This window comes from Ceratina calcarata, unplaced genomic scaffold, assembly GCF_001652005.2.
Source record: "Ceratina calcarata isolate Rehan_Ccalc_2016 unplaced genomic scaffold, ASM165200v1 scaffold72.2, whole genome shotgun sequence".
Taxonomy (NCBI): Eukaryota; Metazoa; Arthropoda; class Insecta; order Hymenoptera; family Apidae; genus Ceratina; species Ceratina calcarata.
Window position 1 is genome coordinate 2,019,695 of NW_017178472.1, and position 16,385 is coordinate 2,036,079.

General features: G+C 34.2%; 3 protein-coding genes across 4 annotated transcripts; 2 read left to right on the forward strand and 1 right to left on the reverse strand.

The window, feature by feature from the left end:
* Positions 1-241: 241 nt before the first annotated feature.
* On the reverse strand, positions 242-2,272 carry LOC108630296 (nuclear speckle splicing regulatory protein 1). Of its 2 annotated transcripts, none has more exons than XM_026817947.1 (2): positions 1,994-2,272; positions 242-1,446 (listed from the first exon to the last, which is right to left on the reverse strand). In XM_026817947.1, exons 1-2 carry the CDS (start codon positions 2,020-2,022, stop codon positions 324-326), a joined length of 1,152 nt encoding a protein of 383 aa, XP_026673748.1. In that variant the 5' UTR covers positions 2,023-2,272; the 3' UTR covers positions 242-323. The 2 variants fall into 2 exon arrangements, with proteins under 2 accessions (XP_026673748.1, XP_017888976.1); XM_018033487.2 differs by lacking the exon at positions 1,994-2,272 and adding an exon at positions 1,519-1,987.
* Positions 2,273-7,508, forward strand: l(1)G0020 (RNA cytidine acetyltransferase l(1)G0020). Its single transcript, XM_018033688.2, has 17 exons — positions 2,273-2,380; positions 2,764-3,027; positions 3,132-3,290; positions 3,369-3,605; positions 3,670-3,874; positions 4,184-4,305; positions 4,369-4,505; positions 4,573-4,854; positions 5,153-5,234; positions 5,292-5,408; positions 5,555-5,731; positions 5,884-6,031; positions 6,088-6,232; positions 6,304-6,512; positions 6,578-6,750; positions 6,817-7,062; positions 7,138-7,508. The coding sequence occupies exons 1-17, from the start codon at positions 2,273-2,275 to the stop codon at positions 7,366-7,368; spliced, it is 3,042 nt and encodes a 1,013-aa protein (XP_017889177.1). The 3' UTR covers positions 7,369-7,508.
* Positions 7,509-8,379: 871 nt separating this feature from the next.
* Positions 8,380-16,287, forward strand: svr (Carboxypeptidase D svr). Its single transcript, XM_018033643.2, has 15 exons — positions 8,380-9,016; positions 9,093-9,337; positions 9,428-9,583; positions 9,653-9,828; positions 9,909-10,056; positions 10,132-10,226; positions 11,332-11,840; positions 11,946-12,413; positions 12,585-12,856; positions 13,115-13,289; positions 13,374-13,756; positions 13,836-13,977; positions 14,061-15,549; positions 15,619-15,798; positions 15,875-16,287. Exons 1-15 carry the CDS (start codon positions 8,561-8,563, stop codon positions 16,009-16,011), a joined length of 5,031 nt encoding a protein of 1,676 aa, XP_017889132.1. The 5' UTR covers positions 8,380-8,560; the 3' UTR covers positions 16,012-16,287.
* The last annotated feature ends 98 nt before the right edge of the window (positions 16,288-16,385 follow it).

A 16,385-nucleotide genomic window follows, 5' to 3' on the forward strand; every position in this document is an offset into this window, starting at 1 on the left:
AAAGCAGTAATTACGTGATAAAAAATTTTACTACACAGCATCATTTGTTTTAGTACATGAAAGTTTACATATTATAATATTAATGATATATACCTTCCCATGATACAATATATTTACTATTACGTACTGTTATTTCTATACAATCTTTCATAATTTTATAATTTGTTTATTGTTAATACAATATTTAAGAGCAATTTATGCTACATTTTATATTAGAGGAATGTAATTTCCGAACACAAAATGACCAAAACTTTTTATTATCACATCCTAATATGTATAGACATATACAGCGAATAATATTTTATATTAACAATTAAATTTCATTAACTAGCTGCTGTTCTCATAGCTTTCCTGGCATAATACCTCTCTAATGCTGCCTCAAATACAGGACCAATTGTTCTTTTCACCCAAATCTTAGCCTTTTCCTTTTTCTCTGCTTCTATTTTTGCTTTTGCACTAATACTCGCTTTTTCAGCTCTTTCCTTTTCATCGTTTTCATCGTTCTTGTTTTCTTCTGATCCCTTTTCACTATTCTTGGAAGAGACATCATGTTCTAATTTATCGTCATTAGATGTTTCTTCAGGTTTATTATTCTCGATTTCTTGTTTTTGCTTCTTAGCTTCAGGTTCCATCTTCTCAATGTCTTTACTTTGCTCCTCGTTTTTACGTTTTTCAGCTGTGGAAGTTGTATTATCTATTTTTTGTTGAATATCAGTATCCGAATCACTGTCTTCTTCTATTTTTCGTTGCCTGTACTGCCTATTCTTTTTCATTTCTTTATTTTTAATCTGCTCTTGAGTACTCACTACAACGTTTTCTTTACTTGCATCAATTTGAGGAATTATTTCTTGATTGTTTATATCGTTTTTTGCGTCAGACTCCTTTGATGGTTCAATAGTTTGTTCATATAAATGTCTGTAAAATCCTGACATATCTTGCTGCTTTCTAACATCCCCAATGGCCTCCAATCTATCCATGTTGTTTTCTTCTTCTTCCAATTTCTTAAATTCCTCCAATTTTGCTCTATAAGCAGAAGTAACAAAGCTTTCCTTATCAGCATACATTTCTCCCTCGGCCTCACGTTCCTTCTGGACCATTCTCTCTATTCTATATTCCTGTTCCTTTTTTCTTCGTTCAGCAGCTTTCAATAGATTTTGTATGTACTTAGGTTTCTTCTTCTCATCTCTTACACCTTTTGATTGATCCTTTTTCTTTTCTATGTCTTCGTATACCTCATCATATTGGAATATAGTAGGATCTTCTTTCAAAGCCTTTTGCATATTTAATTTTGTTTGCTTTTTAATTTTATGTTTTTCTCCTTCTGCTTGAAGAGCTTTCTTGACCCAATCAGTACCATCTTCCTCATCTGAATCATCATTATCACCAAATACATTACTAACTTTTGGTGCCACAGACTGTTGCTTTTTAGGCAATATCAAGCCATATCTGAAATTTTTTTCAATTAATGAATAATGTATTGTCCATGTTTTTGTTTATCAATATTCTTAAATGACTTACTGTTTCTCCTCTTTCATATACGACATGGTTAAAAAGTATCCTATTTTACGTATATATGGTTTTAAAAATTTCTGGCTTTTCCCCCAGCATAACAATAAATTATATAAATAAACACAATGGTTTAACCTCTCTTTCACGAATTATTTTTAAAAATATGTTTATGTGCAATATGTATATTTTAATAGTTCACCACTACTATTCTTTGAAAAATAGAGAAGTACATCAAGTTTTGTTCAATAAGTTGTCTTTTTAATTCACATAAAGAAACTTTAAAGTTTTTACATGGAACTGACATAACCAATTCTTGAACATGCCTGGGAAATGCATAGGCATATAAGAATTGACCGCGTCGCGCAAGTGGCGCAAGTGGTGCTGAGCATAAAGTAGAATAGTGGAAACCGTAGAAGTAAAACAGAGAAAAAGAATGATACGGGCCCTCTCTGTGTCCTTATCTAACTGCGTTTACTTCGCCTACCTTTCTGTGTATATTACAGTGGAATACATATCCTATCGATTTGGAAAATTGGTGGAAACTGTCTTTCCAGTTTCCGTTTCAGAACTTGGAACAGTCGGAATTAGTCGGAACACGCGTAGAGTGAACATCGTGAGCGAATTGTAGATACACAAAGACTGACAAAGACACAAAGCAACACGAAGTGGACTGGACACAAAGTACACGTGGTGTGCTGATACTGCTGATAGTACATGCTTTTAAATCGAGATTGATTAAAATACGAATAGATAGCTTTAAAAAATGGTTCGTAAAAAGATTGATAATCGCGTACGCGTTTTGATTGAAAATGGGGTTGTCACAGGACACAGGACAATGTTTGTTGTAATCGGTGAGAAAGCAAGAGACCAGGTTAGTATAATTAAATATGTTGGGTTAGTACGAAAGTTCTTGACTAATTTGAAATTATGATATGAACATTTACATTTTACGGTAAAATTTTTTTAAATAGTCATCCCTGTTTTCTATCATTTTTTTTACAAGCACGTGGATTCCTTTTTTGTAAAAACTGCAAGATCGGCCTGATCGTAGTTGATCGAAATGATGATTGAAAATTGTTTTATATGAGTATTTGTTTCTTAATTAGTTCATATAATGGAGGTTCTACTGTATGCTGAAGTTAGAGAGAAATGTGACCCACCTCTAAAAATTGGTCACGAACTTCTGCACTGACTTAATATAAGTATGAAATTAATATTAAAATGTTAGTTCTAACAGGAGAGTCTTTTTGTCAGGTTGTTCTGTTGCATCATATGTTATCGAAGACTGTTATAAAAGCTAGACCTTCCGTGCTTTGGTGTTACAAGAAGGAATTAGGTTTTAGCAGTCATCGAAAGAAACGGATGAAGTCTATACAGAAGAAAATTAAATCAGGAAAGTTGGATGTGAATGAAGACGATACCTTCGAATTGTTCGTTGCCTCCACTAATATACGATATTGTTATTATAATGAGACACATAAAATACTTGGAAATACGTACGGCATGTGTATCTTGCAGGTAAGATTGCCTAATTTTGCAAATTAAGAGACAGACTTCGATAGCCTCTACCCCCTTAACGTCAGATGAATATTTTTATTACATATAATAATCACGTCTTCTAGGATTTCGAGGCAATTACACCAAACTTGTTGGCGCGTACGATAGAAACTGTCGAAGGAGGAGGACTTATCATCTTTCTTTTACAGTCCGTTAATTCTTTGAAACAGTTATATGCCATGAATATGGATGTTCATCAAAGATTTCGTACAGAAGCGCATCAAGTACTTTATTCACACTTTATTCTCACTTGATTTCAGACTAATTTATGAGACTGTTTAATATTCGTAATTTTGTTTTAGGATGTTGTTGGTAGATTCAACGAAAGATTTTTGCTGTCTCTTGCATCGTGCAAAAGATGTCTGGTCGTCGACGATCAATTAAATGTTCTGCCTTTATCATCTCATAATTTGAAGATCGATCCTGTACAGAAGTTGACTTCTTCCGAAGAGATAACAGAGTTAGATACACTGAAACAGAGCTTGAAAGATACGCAACCTATTTCTTCTCTCGTTGATTGTTGCAGGACAATTGATCAGGTTCGTTTCCCAAACTATTTTACTATTAATATTGATCAGAAATTAAAATGTCTTACATTTATAGGCGAAAGCTCTTTTGAAATTTATCGAATGCATATCGGAGAAGACACTAAGGTCCACTGTTTCTTTAACTGCATCAAGAGGACGTGGAAAGTCTGCAGCGTTAGGCTTAGCAATTGCGGGAGCTGTAACGTTCGGCTATTCGAACATTTACATCTCGAGTCCAAGCCCCGAAAACTTGAACACACTATTCGAATTCGTTTTCAAAGGTACATACAGTGGCTACACCTTTTGAACCGAAATCACTTTTTTAATTTCGGATGAAACAACATAATTTTCCATGGGATGCTAGAAGACTTAATTTACCATGTTAAAAAAATGCGACATTTAATTTTTTCTTCGCGATTCCGAACAACAGAAATTTTTAACAAATTGTATACATTACACAGAAAGTGACGTTGTTTGCTTCAATATCAAAAGTTATTCCGTTTTATAAAGTGTACAAATATTTTTCGTAACCACTGTACTTGATAAAATTATTATGTTCCTTCGATTATTTACATTTTACATCGTTTTAGGGTTTGATGCTTTGGGTTATCAAGAACATCTTGATTATGGTCTAGTACAATCTACAAATCCCGAGTTTAATAAGGCTACTGTGCGGGTGAATGTGTTTCGAGATCACAGGCAAACTATACAGGTACATTCCATATAAAATTAATAATTATAATAATGTGTACTGAGAAAGAAAATTTATTTTTAGTACATTCATCCTACTGACGCACACAAATTGAACCAAGCCGAGTTGCTCGTGATCGATGAAGCTGCAGCGATACCTCTCCCTTACGTGAAAGCTATGCTTGGTCCTTATTTAATATTTCTCGCGTCAACCATTAATGGGTAATCAATTTTAATATCTAATTTTCCCATTGTTTTATCATTACTCACAGTGTATAATTCGTTGTAGATACGAAGGAACAGGCAGATCTTTATCATTAAAATTATTACAACAGTTAAGAAGTCAAACTGTCAATTCGAATACTCATGAAAAAAGCGACAAGCAAAATGAGAAGACTGTTATTGGAAGACAATTGCATGAATTGACATTGGAAGAGTCTATCCGTTATAAGCCGGGAGACTCTATCGAACAATGGCTGTGCGATTTATTATGCTTAAATGCTACAACAAGCGCTCCTGTATTGTCCGGCTGCCCACCGCCAGATATGTGCCAATTATATTATATAAACAGGTATTCAAATATTAAGTGAAATATATTTATCAGGTCAGTGCAGAAGTTCGTGCCCGATTTTTAAAAGTGGCTCAGATTTCATCATACTTTCGCATAGATGTTTGTTTTAGCATTGTGTTACAAGCCTATCAACAGATAAAAGTGGTTTTTCAATGTGAAGAAAGAAAAATTAATTTTCGCTATGATGTGATATAATGATGAATGTGAATTAAATAATATCTTATTTCAAATCAAGCAAGAACTTTTACAATAACCCAATATGATATACCAATGAATAATTATTATGTTTTGCTTGCAGGGATACCTTGTTTTCTTATCACAAGGCATCTGAATTATTCTTACAAAGATTGGTGGCTCTATACGTCTCGTCTCACTATAAGGTAAAATTAGGGTATTTTCTTAGAGTTTAAAAAAATACTGAATTATCCTCGCTTCAGAATAGCCCGAATGATTTGCAAATGATGTCTGATGCCCCGGCTCATCACCTGTTTTGTCTTCTTGGTCCGATCGATTCGAACAAGAAAACGTTGCCTGAAGTACTAGTCGTGATTCAAGTGAGTACACACTACAAATATCACTTAAATTAATCCAAAACTCATTAATTCGATTAAGTATAAAATCCAATATAAATATTGTTCAAAGTTGCTAATTGACAATATTTTGGCGAGATCCTAATTCATCATATAATGAAATCGTGCAGATTTGCTTAGAAGGGGAAGTAAGTAAAAGTACCATAAACGATGGGCTAGTCCGAGGGAAAAGAGCAGCTGGTGATCTCATTCCATGGACCATTGCTCAGCAGTATCAAGATGAAGATTTTCCATCATTAGCCGGAGCGCGTATCGTTCGCATCGCAACTCATCCTGATTATCATGGGGTATTTATTTATTATTATTATGTTTATAGCTTAGTAAAAGAAGAAGTAATCTCAATATTTATGAAATTTAGGTATTAACACTTAGAAATATCAAGTCATAAGTAGTTGTTAGAACTGAAGTTGTATATAAAATTATAAATATTTCGTTACAGATGGGATACGGTAGTCGAGCATTGAATTTACTAAAAGAATATTATGAGATGAAGATAGTTAATATTAACGAAGCACCGGTAGACGCGCCCAAGACGGAAATATCAAGAGTCCAGGACGAAGAAGTAAATCTGCTGGAAGAAACGATCGGTAATTACATCGTATATGTATTAAATATCATTATACTCACATAATTAATTTTATAGAACCTCGAGCTTCCCTTCCACCGCTTCTATTGAAGCTCAACGAGCGACCTCCGGAAAGTTTAGATTACATCGGTGTGTCTTACGGCGTTACTGAACAGCTATTAAAGTTTTGGAAACGAGCTGGTTTTGTCCCGGTGTATCTACGGTTGGCATTTTTTCTTCTTATTACTTATTATATACTAATACATTGTGCATCGAGTAATTTTTTATTTTTAGACAAACGACCAACGACATAACGGGTGAACATTCATGTATCATGATATATAAAATAAATTCTGAACACGAAGAAGTCAAGTGGCTACAAGCGTATTGGAATGATTTTCGGAAACGCTTTATAAGTCTGTTGTCATTCTCATTCAATACGTATCCATCCTCGTTAGCTCTAAGTATATTGATTAATAAAGCAGTTACACTAGAGTCTAAAAGTGAGTACAATCTTTCTAATATTTTAAATTAAATCAATTCTTTTCATAACAAACTTATTTTCTAGCATTAACGAAAGAGGTACTAGATGTATACTTTACATCTTACGACCTGAAGCGCTTAACTATGTACAGTAATAATATGGCAGATTATCATTTGGTAATGGATCTCTTACCATCACTAGCGCGTTTATATTTTGTAAACGCGGCAGGCGATACACACTTGTCAGCAGTGCAATCGGTAATTAGATGAAAAAGTTATGTTTGCAATTATTTACAGCAGATTCTAAACGAACAGTGTTTTTAGGCAATTTTATTAGGATTAGGTTTGCAGCATAAAACTGTCGACAAATTGGCAGAGGAACTAGGTTTGCCATCGACGCAATTGCTTGGCTTGTTTAATCGTACCATACGTAAATTTGTACAGTATCTTAACGGTGTAGCGGAGAATTTTATTGAGCGTACGATTATGAACAAGGAAATAAGCAATCAGGATGTACATCTTAAACCCATCGACAAAAGTTTGCACGATGAATTGGAAAGTGCTGCTAAAGTAATTAATATTTCTTCATTAAATATGTAAATGTAAATACATTGAACTATACTTCAATCGAGATATTCTTTACAGGAATTGAAAGCGAAGCAAAAAGCTGAATTGGCGAAATTGAAACGAGAAAACTTAGAACAGTATGCCATCAAAGGAACAGACGCCGATTGGAACTCGGCGCTCACCGGAAAGAAGAACAAAAATCTTATATCTGTAAAAAGCGGTGAGAAGAAAGCATCGGAAGATGATATTGCCTTAGAAACTCAAAAAAAGCAGACGAAGAAAAGGAAAAGGCACTCTTTTAAAACTTGATCAATATAAAATATCTTTAGGCGCACTCTGTAAAATAAATTGTACTATTAATAACAATTGAATGTTTTTATGGAAAGCAAGTGTATTTTTATATGAAAAGGGAGGTACAATATCAATAATAAATTATTGTACAATTTTCATCGAAGAAGTTATTATCTACTATATATTTAACGCACTAAGAAATTAAGTTTCTCTCATGTTGAATGAAACGCAAAAGTAGCTTTTTGAGTACGTACGAGGCATACAGCTGTTTTTTTATCTGTCGGCTTTGGTATGTACCTTGTGTTTCGTATTCTGATTTAAATTCTCTTTTTAATAAATGTAGGAGTAGAATTTTTCGGTGTAGAATTACGCGACTCATGTATCCGATTATCATTTGACTCTGCTATTTCTTCTTTTACTTTACACTCTTCTTTTATTATTATTCTTCATTGTCTTACTACTTTTGTCAGATGTCTAATCTTGTAATTCTTAACTGTGTTACTACCTCTCTATCCCTCAATATAACACCTATATAGCACCCCTGCTCGTGAGCCTTATCCTTATCTTTGTCGTTTCAGGGGAAGAAAAATTATATGTGATAAGAATAAAAGCAATACTTATCTAAAGTGCATTCCATATATGGGTAAACGTAATGCAATACAGTTTTTGCACTATATGCAATATATACGCAATATTCATACATACATACATACATACACAATATAGGTAGTAATAGTATTTAGTATTGCGTTATTATACTAATTTGTTACTATTTTTATTTAAATTTATACGATCAATTCAAAAATTATCATAAAAATATATAATTTTCTCGAAGGGTAAATTAAATTGGTAAAAACAGATGGTACATTAAAAAAAATCCATATTCTAAATAAAGAAAGGAAAAAAACTTTGTGCGTCAGTGTGAGGGATATGATTAAAGAGTCTTTAGTAGATGTATCCTGTATCGTTCATTTCACGGTAATCCCCTGTCCCACTCCGTTCGCATTTTGCGAACGTCATCACCTAGTATACTATGTGATACTACATATGTATGTATGGTAGTATGCGAGTTAGGATACGAGCTGTACCTATACCGGACATCGTTTGTACCGTTTGTGCATGTCTTTGCTGGTCTTTGCTTTGTGTTGTGTAGAATGTCGTACTAAAACTTGACAATTTATTCCATTCTCGGACGAATAAATACGGAAATATGGCAGGCGTGAGCGTACTTAATATCGTACCGTTCGTTTTCTTCCTAATCGGGATGATCGACGGTTTCGCGATGAATTCCGGTGACAAGTTAGAAGAAGATTTTATCATTCCACACTACACACATTATGAGGAGCTTCAACAGTTGTTTAGCTCGCTGGCTCAAAAATATCCAAATTTAGCCAGAGTTTCGTCCATAGGAAAATCTGTAGAAGGTAGAGATTTATTGTACATCGAGATTTCTGAAAATGTTCGTGAACGAAAACTAGGAGAACCGATGGTCAAGTATGTTGCTAACATGCACGGGGATGAAGCTGTGGGCAGAGAATTGTTGGTATATCTTGCTCAATACCTTTTACATAATTATGGTAAAGATGAGAGAATTACGAAGTTGGTGAACAACACCGATATCTTCCTTATGCCATCAATGAACCCTGATGGTTTCGAGAAGTCAGAGGTAGCAGTTCCTGTTCTCTTCAGTGATTTCATTAGTCAAAGGACTTAGTTTGTACGAGTTTTTTTAATTATTTTAGGAAGGAAAATGTGAATCAAAGAAGGATTATTCGGGTCGTGAGAACGCAAATCATGTTGACCTAAATAGAAATTTCCCAGATCAATTTAATGGGAAAACTAATCACCTTCGTAGGGGTGGTAACATATTAGATGGGCGGCAGAATGAAACAATAGCTATGATGACTTGGATCGCTACAGAACCTTTTGTACTATCAGGAAATCTTCATGGTGGTGCTATTGTAGCAAGTTATCCTTACGACTCCGGGTAATGATGAGTACTTAATATTTTTAACTCAAATATATGTGATTATGAAGATCTGTCACTTTCTACAAATCTTCTAATTTCCACTTACAGTATTGCAAGGCCTTGTTGTGTCGAAAATAAAAGTCCAGATGACGCAGTATTTAAATATTTAGCACACGCGTATGCAGATAATCATCCTCTGATGCACGCAGGTAATGCATGTCCATCGGATAATTTCCCAGGTGGCATTACAAATGGAGCATATTGGTAACTATAGATACTCGGGTTTTTATTTTTAGGAAATATTTATGTTTTATTCTAACGCATTCTGTACAGGTATGAAGTCATTGGTGGGATGCAAGATTTCAATTATGCTCGCTCCAACGCATTTGAGATAACATTTGAATTGAGTTGCTGCAAATATCCAAACGCGAGTTCGATGCCTGATCACTGGAGATTAAACAAGGAGTCTCTTATAAAATATCTCGAACAGGCACATATCGGACTGAAAGGTTTGTCTATTAATTTTAATTCTAATCCCGATACCTGTTGTATATACATAAGTATGTTAATTGCTGCCATATGTTTTCAGGTGTTGTGAGAGATACAAATGGTCAACCAGTAGAAGCAGCAACTATCATTGTACACGGAATAAATCACAATGTTTCAACCACACATCGTGGCGAATATTGGCGTTTGTTGCTGCCTGGTACTTACTATCTTCATGCCGAAGCATGGGGGTAAGTAAGCTTGACAATACCTTGCTCGGCGTATTTAATGAATCTATTTAACAACGATTGGATACTCCATTTTAGATATCAACCGAGCGAAGTGATAAATGTGACAATAGAAGCTGGTGAACCGATCATTCTAAATTTTACTTTGAGACAGAATACTTACGAGGATCAAGGTAATTTTCTACGTATGCTGTCACTTCCTAATCCATATCTTGCACTTTATAAACTGCTACCATTTTACGACGACGATCAAACAAATTATTAATTATATTTACATAGACAAGTAACAAACATTTTATTACGTTTTTACTTGTTTATACGAACTTAAATTTATTATTTTTACTTCGGTAACCACATTTTTTAATTTCTTTTCATTTTTAATTTCTTTATTCAATCATGTTCGTTATTTTCATTTTCCAGCACTGATATGATTACAAACACAGATTATTTGACACTGATTATACCCTTATATATTTCGTTATGTTTTTAATAAATATAAAAAACATGCACACAAGGTATGGAGAAAAATATCAAACATTCTTAACTCTAGAATGATAATAAAGAAGACTTAAAATTTGCTTACTATTTTTAATTTAATATTCGTTTACAATGCATTTGTTAAATCTGTTTTCGATTGAACTGTTACGTATGAGATATGAAAACATCTCGAAACCAAAAATCTTAAGTCGACGAGGAATCGTATTTGTTGTACAGGATTATAATTTTAAATACTTTGTCAGTGTAAAATGAAATCATACATTGTACTATAAAACGATATGGTTATATACGAAATCTGCGTTTCACGAATAATGAGAAATATATCCAAACTTTTTTAGTATGAGACATATGAAAAATATCTATTATATAATTTTGTTAACATTGTTAGAAAAATATAAAACAATATGTTTATGATTATATTTGTAATTTGGTGTATAGTATATTGTATGATGTATAAAAAAATAAAGTATTCTATTTGCTTGAAACTGACTTAGTCTTCTCAGTTGTTTTCCAGCCTCTTCCTCTTATTTCTATTCTCCTATTGTTTTTCAATTGTGAACAGTTGTCTTGTTATTTTTCATCAACTTTTTATGTTCTCTATACCTTGTGTTGTGTTTTAGTTGAAGTACATTTCTTATAATTTTCTAGTTTCTTCATTCTATACATACTTTTTATTGAAGAATGTAATATCCTTTTTCCTGAATTCTTATTCCCGTGAACAATATTATGTAATTTGGTTGATGGTATCGTTTCCTTCATTATGTTTGTATTAATTTATAGGTAAACTAATGTCAGACAGAGTTGAAGAAATTATGCGTCAAGTAGATAAATACGGTTTTTATCACGATACGGAATTCAAGCATCACAATTACTTAGCAATGGAAAGATATTTGAAAGAATTAAATATAAATTATCCAAACATTACCAGGCTTTACACTATAGGGAAGTCTGTCAAAGGGCGTCAATTATATGTTATGGAAATAACAGAGAATCCTGGAAAGCATGACCCGAACAAGCCTGAAGTAAAATATGTAGGAAATATGCATGGTAACGAAGTGGTTGGTAAGGAGATTCTATTACTCTTGTTGAAATATCTGTGCGAGAACTTCGGGACCAACGAGAGAGTCACAAAAATATTAAAAAACGTAAGACTGCACGTGATGCCAAGCATGAACCCAGATGGTTACGAGATTTCGAAGGAAGGAGATGTTATTGGAGATCGGGGAAGAGCGAATGCTGCTGGTGTTGATCTCAATAGAAACTTTCCCGATCAGTACGAAACGAATGATGTACGAATCATCTTTTTTTCTCAATTTTATTGACGAGTTTATCCAGTATGCATCTTACATACACTTACCTTTTGCCCAAATCCAGTTATTGTGCCTTTTTTACAGTTCAACATAAAACAAGAACCTGAGACAAAGGCGATGATGAATTGGATCGCGAGCATCCCGTTTGTACTCTCTGCTGATTTTCACGGTGGTGCATTGGTGGTAAATTATCCATACGATAACGGACCAACGGATTACGGCGAAAATTTAAGCCCAGACGATAAAGTGTTCAAAGCTCTCGCACTGACGTATTCGAATGCTCATCCACGCATGCATCTTGGAAAGCCGTGCCCTTCGTTCATGAACGAACGATATGGGATGCCAAGTGTATTAGAAAAGAGTTTTCCGAATGGAATAACAAACGGGGCTGCTTGGTACTTAGTTAGCGGAGGAATGCAGGATTATAATTATCTTCAGAGTAATGATTTTGAACTTACAATTGAAGTAGGGTGCACTAAATATCCGAATGAGACTGAACTACCACATTATTGGCTAGAGAATAGAGAATCCCTTTTACGTCTTATAGAAATGGTATATATTTATACGTTTTTATATTTATACACATTTTTTTTACATATATTGATAATTATACAGTTTTTTGTCTTGTACTCTTTCCTTTCAAATACATACTGAAATTCTCATGTTTGCGTATTTGTCTGTAGAATAAGATCGTAAAAAATAATTACTTTGCGTCATTCACAGTCTCGTAAGGGCGTACACGGTGTTATACGGTCATCGATTGGAACTCCTGTACCTCATGCAAAAATATCCGTGGCAGGGATTAATCATGACATTTATGCGAGCAACGATGGAGATTATTGGCGTCTTCTAGTTCCAGGAACATACAATATTACAGTTAACGCGATCGGATATGAATCCCAAACGCAAACGGTAACAGTACCAGAAGGTGATGGTATCGGACAGGGCGAAGTAATGTTGGACTTCACGTTAATGCGAGACGATCCACAACATTGGTATAAATATATTATTTCTTATAATTAGGAGAATAGGCTGTTTGCTTTAATGCAACTCTTTCATTACGATTTTCAGAGTAATGTCTTGTTGAATGTTAGAAAGGTTTCCCTTTGATAAGAAGTCATAAAATTCTTGCTCCTATGATTCCACAAAAGTAAATTAGCAAAACATCTTTGGACAAATATTTACTATCTTTGTGATACGATTTTATTCATTGAATTAACAGCATTTTTTAAGCGTTATTATTAACATTGCAGGTCATCAGCCTACGATTTCCGACTAATGGCAAACCTGCAGAATATCTATTTAAAAAACGCCGAGTTAAATGCCAGATTTAGTCAGTTGGAAAATCATCAGCCAAACATTGCAGAATTTGAAGCTGGAGAGTCGTTAGTCAGCATGGCTATTCACTCGCTAAAAATTACGCACAATGTAAGCATGTTTTTTTCTGAAGAAATATATGAATACCTTTTGCTAAGACTGTGTTGAAAAAGATTCATAATTTATTAATCACAGATGGGCGCGCCAGAGGAAAATAAATTTCATATTGGTTTAATGGGCGGATTGTTTGCATCTGAACCAGTGGGTCGAGAAATGTTACTACGATTGGCGACTCATATTCTCATGGGAAACCAAATCGGAGATCCTCCAATACAGAGAATATTGAATGAATCCGTGTTGCATTTTGTACCCGCCATAGATCCAGGTTTTGATAACATATTAAATGTGAAAGAATGCAATCCTACTGTGTCTGACGAAATAGGCGAAAAATTGTTGTTACAAAATGACAGCACTAGTCATGATAATTTGGACCTAATTACTGATGCGTTTAAATCAATGTTATCTAATGAAGGCTACGACGTGATAGTAATGATCGGCAGTGGTTCGCTTGAAGTTGGGTAAGTTTCAAGAAAAGATGTAGTTCTTATTTTAGTATGCAATAAACTTATAAACTAATGTTCTGCTTTTTTATATTAGGTACGTAGATGACAGCTTGCACGTATATAAAAGTTTGGCTAAGAATTATGAATATTCAATACGGAAAGGATCTTGTAGTTCCTTTAACAATAACGTTGAGAAAGTACAAAATTTTATTAACGATCGATACAACATCCCAGTAGTAAGTAGTACTATTCTCTTCTTAATAATTTTATATTCATTCAACGTCATATCAATTCAGTCAACATTGCATTCTACTTTTAGATAAACATCAACATGGCTTGTTGTAAATATCCACCCGCAGGATCTATTCCTACTATTTGGCGAGAAAACTTATTACCCCTGAAGCAATTACTCAACAGCCTTACGACTGGTATCCGAGCCATAATAACAGACGTTGACCATGTTCCTTTAAGAGAAGCTGTAGTTAAGATCGATACAAATACGTATCACGTTTCGAAGAATATGGCTTACTTTAAAATTATCTTACTTCCTGGAGAATATGTGCTAACGGTTCAGTGTAAAGGCTACATCGAACAATCCGTGAAAGTACGCGTGAACATCGAAAGTGTATCTGACATTAGCATAAAATTAACGAAACGCCATACAGAGAAAACAGAACAGAAGATACAGGAACACAACGGGGATCAAGAGACGAATATTGTAAACCAATTCCTGACTGACTTGAACAACAAATACCCGCAATTGTCAATTTTACATACTATCGGTAGATCACAGAGGGGCAGTCGAATAATGTGTTTGGAAATCGGAAGCGAGAGTAATTATAAGCGCATCGGTCGTCCGTCCGTGGCTTTCGTAGCCGGTATTTCAAACGGTGCACCGGTGACCTCAAAAATCTTATTGCACATCGCGACCTATTTGTTAAGTCGTTACCAGAAAGATATTGGAATCACTAGTTATTTGGATAAATTCACAGTGTACATTGCGCCAGATTTATTGCAAAACTCTAACAACAATCGGTCCTGTTCGCCGTCCATTATCGACAATTTGCAGTTTCCTATCGATGGCAAATTAAATCCTGAAGCAAGTATGATAATTGATTGGTTTAAAGAAATTAACGCGGTATTAGCGATAAATTTGAACATTGGTTCGCAACACGTTGAGATTCCGTTCGCTGCTAGCTACGGAAAGGTGCCTGAGAAGATATATGAAACGGATGACAACAATATATTGCAAGATCTAGCACTGCTTTATACAAAACATAATATTCATATGACTTCTAAGAATCCGCAGTGTAATCACGATTTAATTGTGAACGCTGATGGTGTTATTCATGCTGGCAAGGGTATAGGTGGAAGGAGAGAGCATTCTCTGATGGATTATCTTTATCTAAACACAAGTACGTTCTTAATGGACGTCTATATTACTTGTTGCAATACAGATGATCCGAAAAACATATGGGAAGACAACCGAGCTAGTGTACTAGCGATTATGGAAAAACTCAATGATGGAATTAAAGGATATATACTTAACGAGAATAACGAACCGATTGAAAATGCAATTTTATCGTATAATAAATCGATACATCATGTTAAGAGTGGTACGCATGGGGCATACTCGCTTTTGTTCGAACCTGGAACTCATGTTATAAGCGCCAATGCACCTGGATATCTTCTGCAAACGAAAGTGTTCATCACGCCGGACGTACATAACGCTTCGCATTTGGTATTTAAATTAAGATACGACGACAAATTTCTGGGATTGCCTAGAATCGTTTTTATTATACTTATAAGTAAGTCGGATATTTTCAATTATATAAATCGTAATGCACAATCTGCTGTTACAAAATAATTTTGTTTAGGCACTATATGTTTGGGAATTATCGCATGCTCAATTTTTATTTACGCCAACTGCCGGTCTTCCAAAGCTGAGCTTAGAAAGAGTAATTGGAATAAATATGCGTTCAGTTTACTTAAAGATGGTACAAGCTTCTTCGACGACGATGAAAAGGAAGTTGAAATATTTAGAAGACCATTTCACGGTAAATATTATAAGATGATTACTGTATGATAAAATACTCTACAATATCGAATTTTTACTACTTTTAATCATTTTAGGGAATGTGGAAATTAACGAAATTACAAAACCATACTTTGACGACGACAATGTGTCGAGTTCTGAGGAGGCCAGTGACATTGAATTTATCAAACCAAGTGTAGAATGGGAGGAGGCAGCACCAAAAGAAAGTAGATAATACTTCGTTGATTGTTAAATGAAAGATATTTTGATATTACTTGCAAATTATGCAAATAAGTGTACAAATTGAAGGAAGAATTACTATTAACAAGAAAATGAATTATACTATTCATACGGAGTAAATAATTATATTTATCCTATGGCAGCAAAATAATCGTTAAAAAATTGTTTTTACCATGAATAGTCTAGGGTGAAGAGACATCATGAGAATCATGTAAAAACCAGTGTACTTAAACTAATAAGTAATATGGAAACAAATGCAGTTTAAAATCTATACAATTAAAGTTGCAACAAGCTTTTTTCCAAGACAGAAAGTATTTGTTACAAAAAATGTGATTCATATTGTATGGATATTTTTATAATACATAATAT

Coding starts and splice junctions, on each gene's coding strand:
- LOC108630296 (XM_026817947.1), bottom strand. CDS start 2,022: ATGTATTCCACTGTAATATACACAGAAAG. Junction 1,447..1,993: donor ACTGTAATATACACAGAAAG/GTAGGCGAAGTA, acceptor AAAAAATTTCAG/ATATGGCTTGATATTGCCTA.
- svr (XM_018033643.2), top strand. CDS start 8,561: ATGGCAGGCGTGAGCGTACTTAATATCGTACCGTTCGTTTTCTTCCTA. Junction 11,841..11,945: donor ATCAGTACGAAACGAATGAT/GTACGAATCATC, acceptor CCTTTTTTACAG/TTCAACATAAAACAAGAACC. Junction 12,414..12,584: donor TTTTACGTCTTATAGAAATG/GTATATATTTAT, acceptor CGTCATTCACAG/TCTCGTAAGGGCGTACACGG.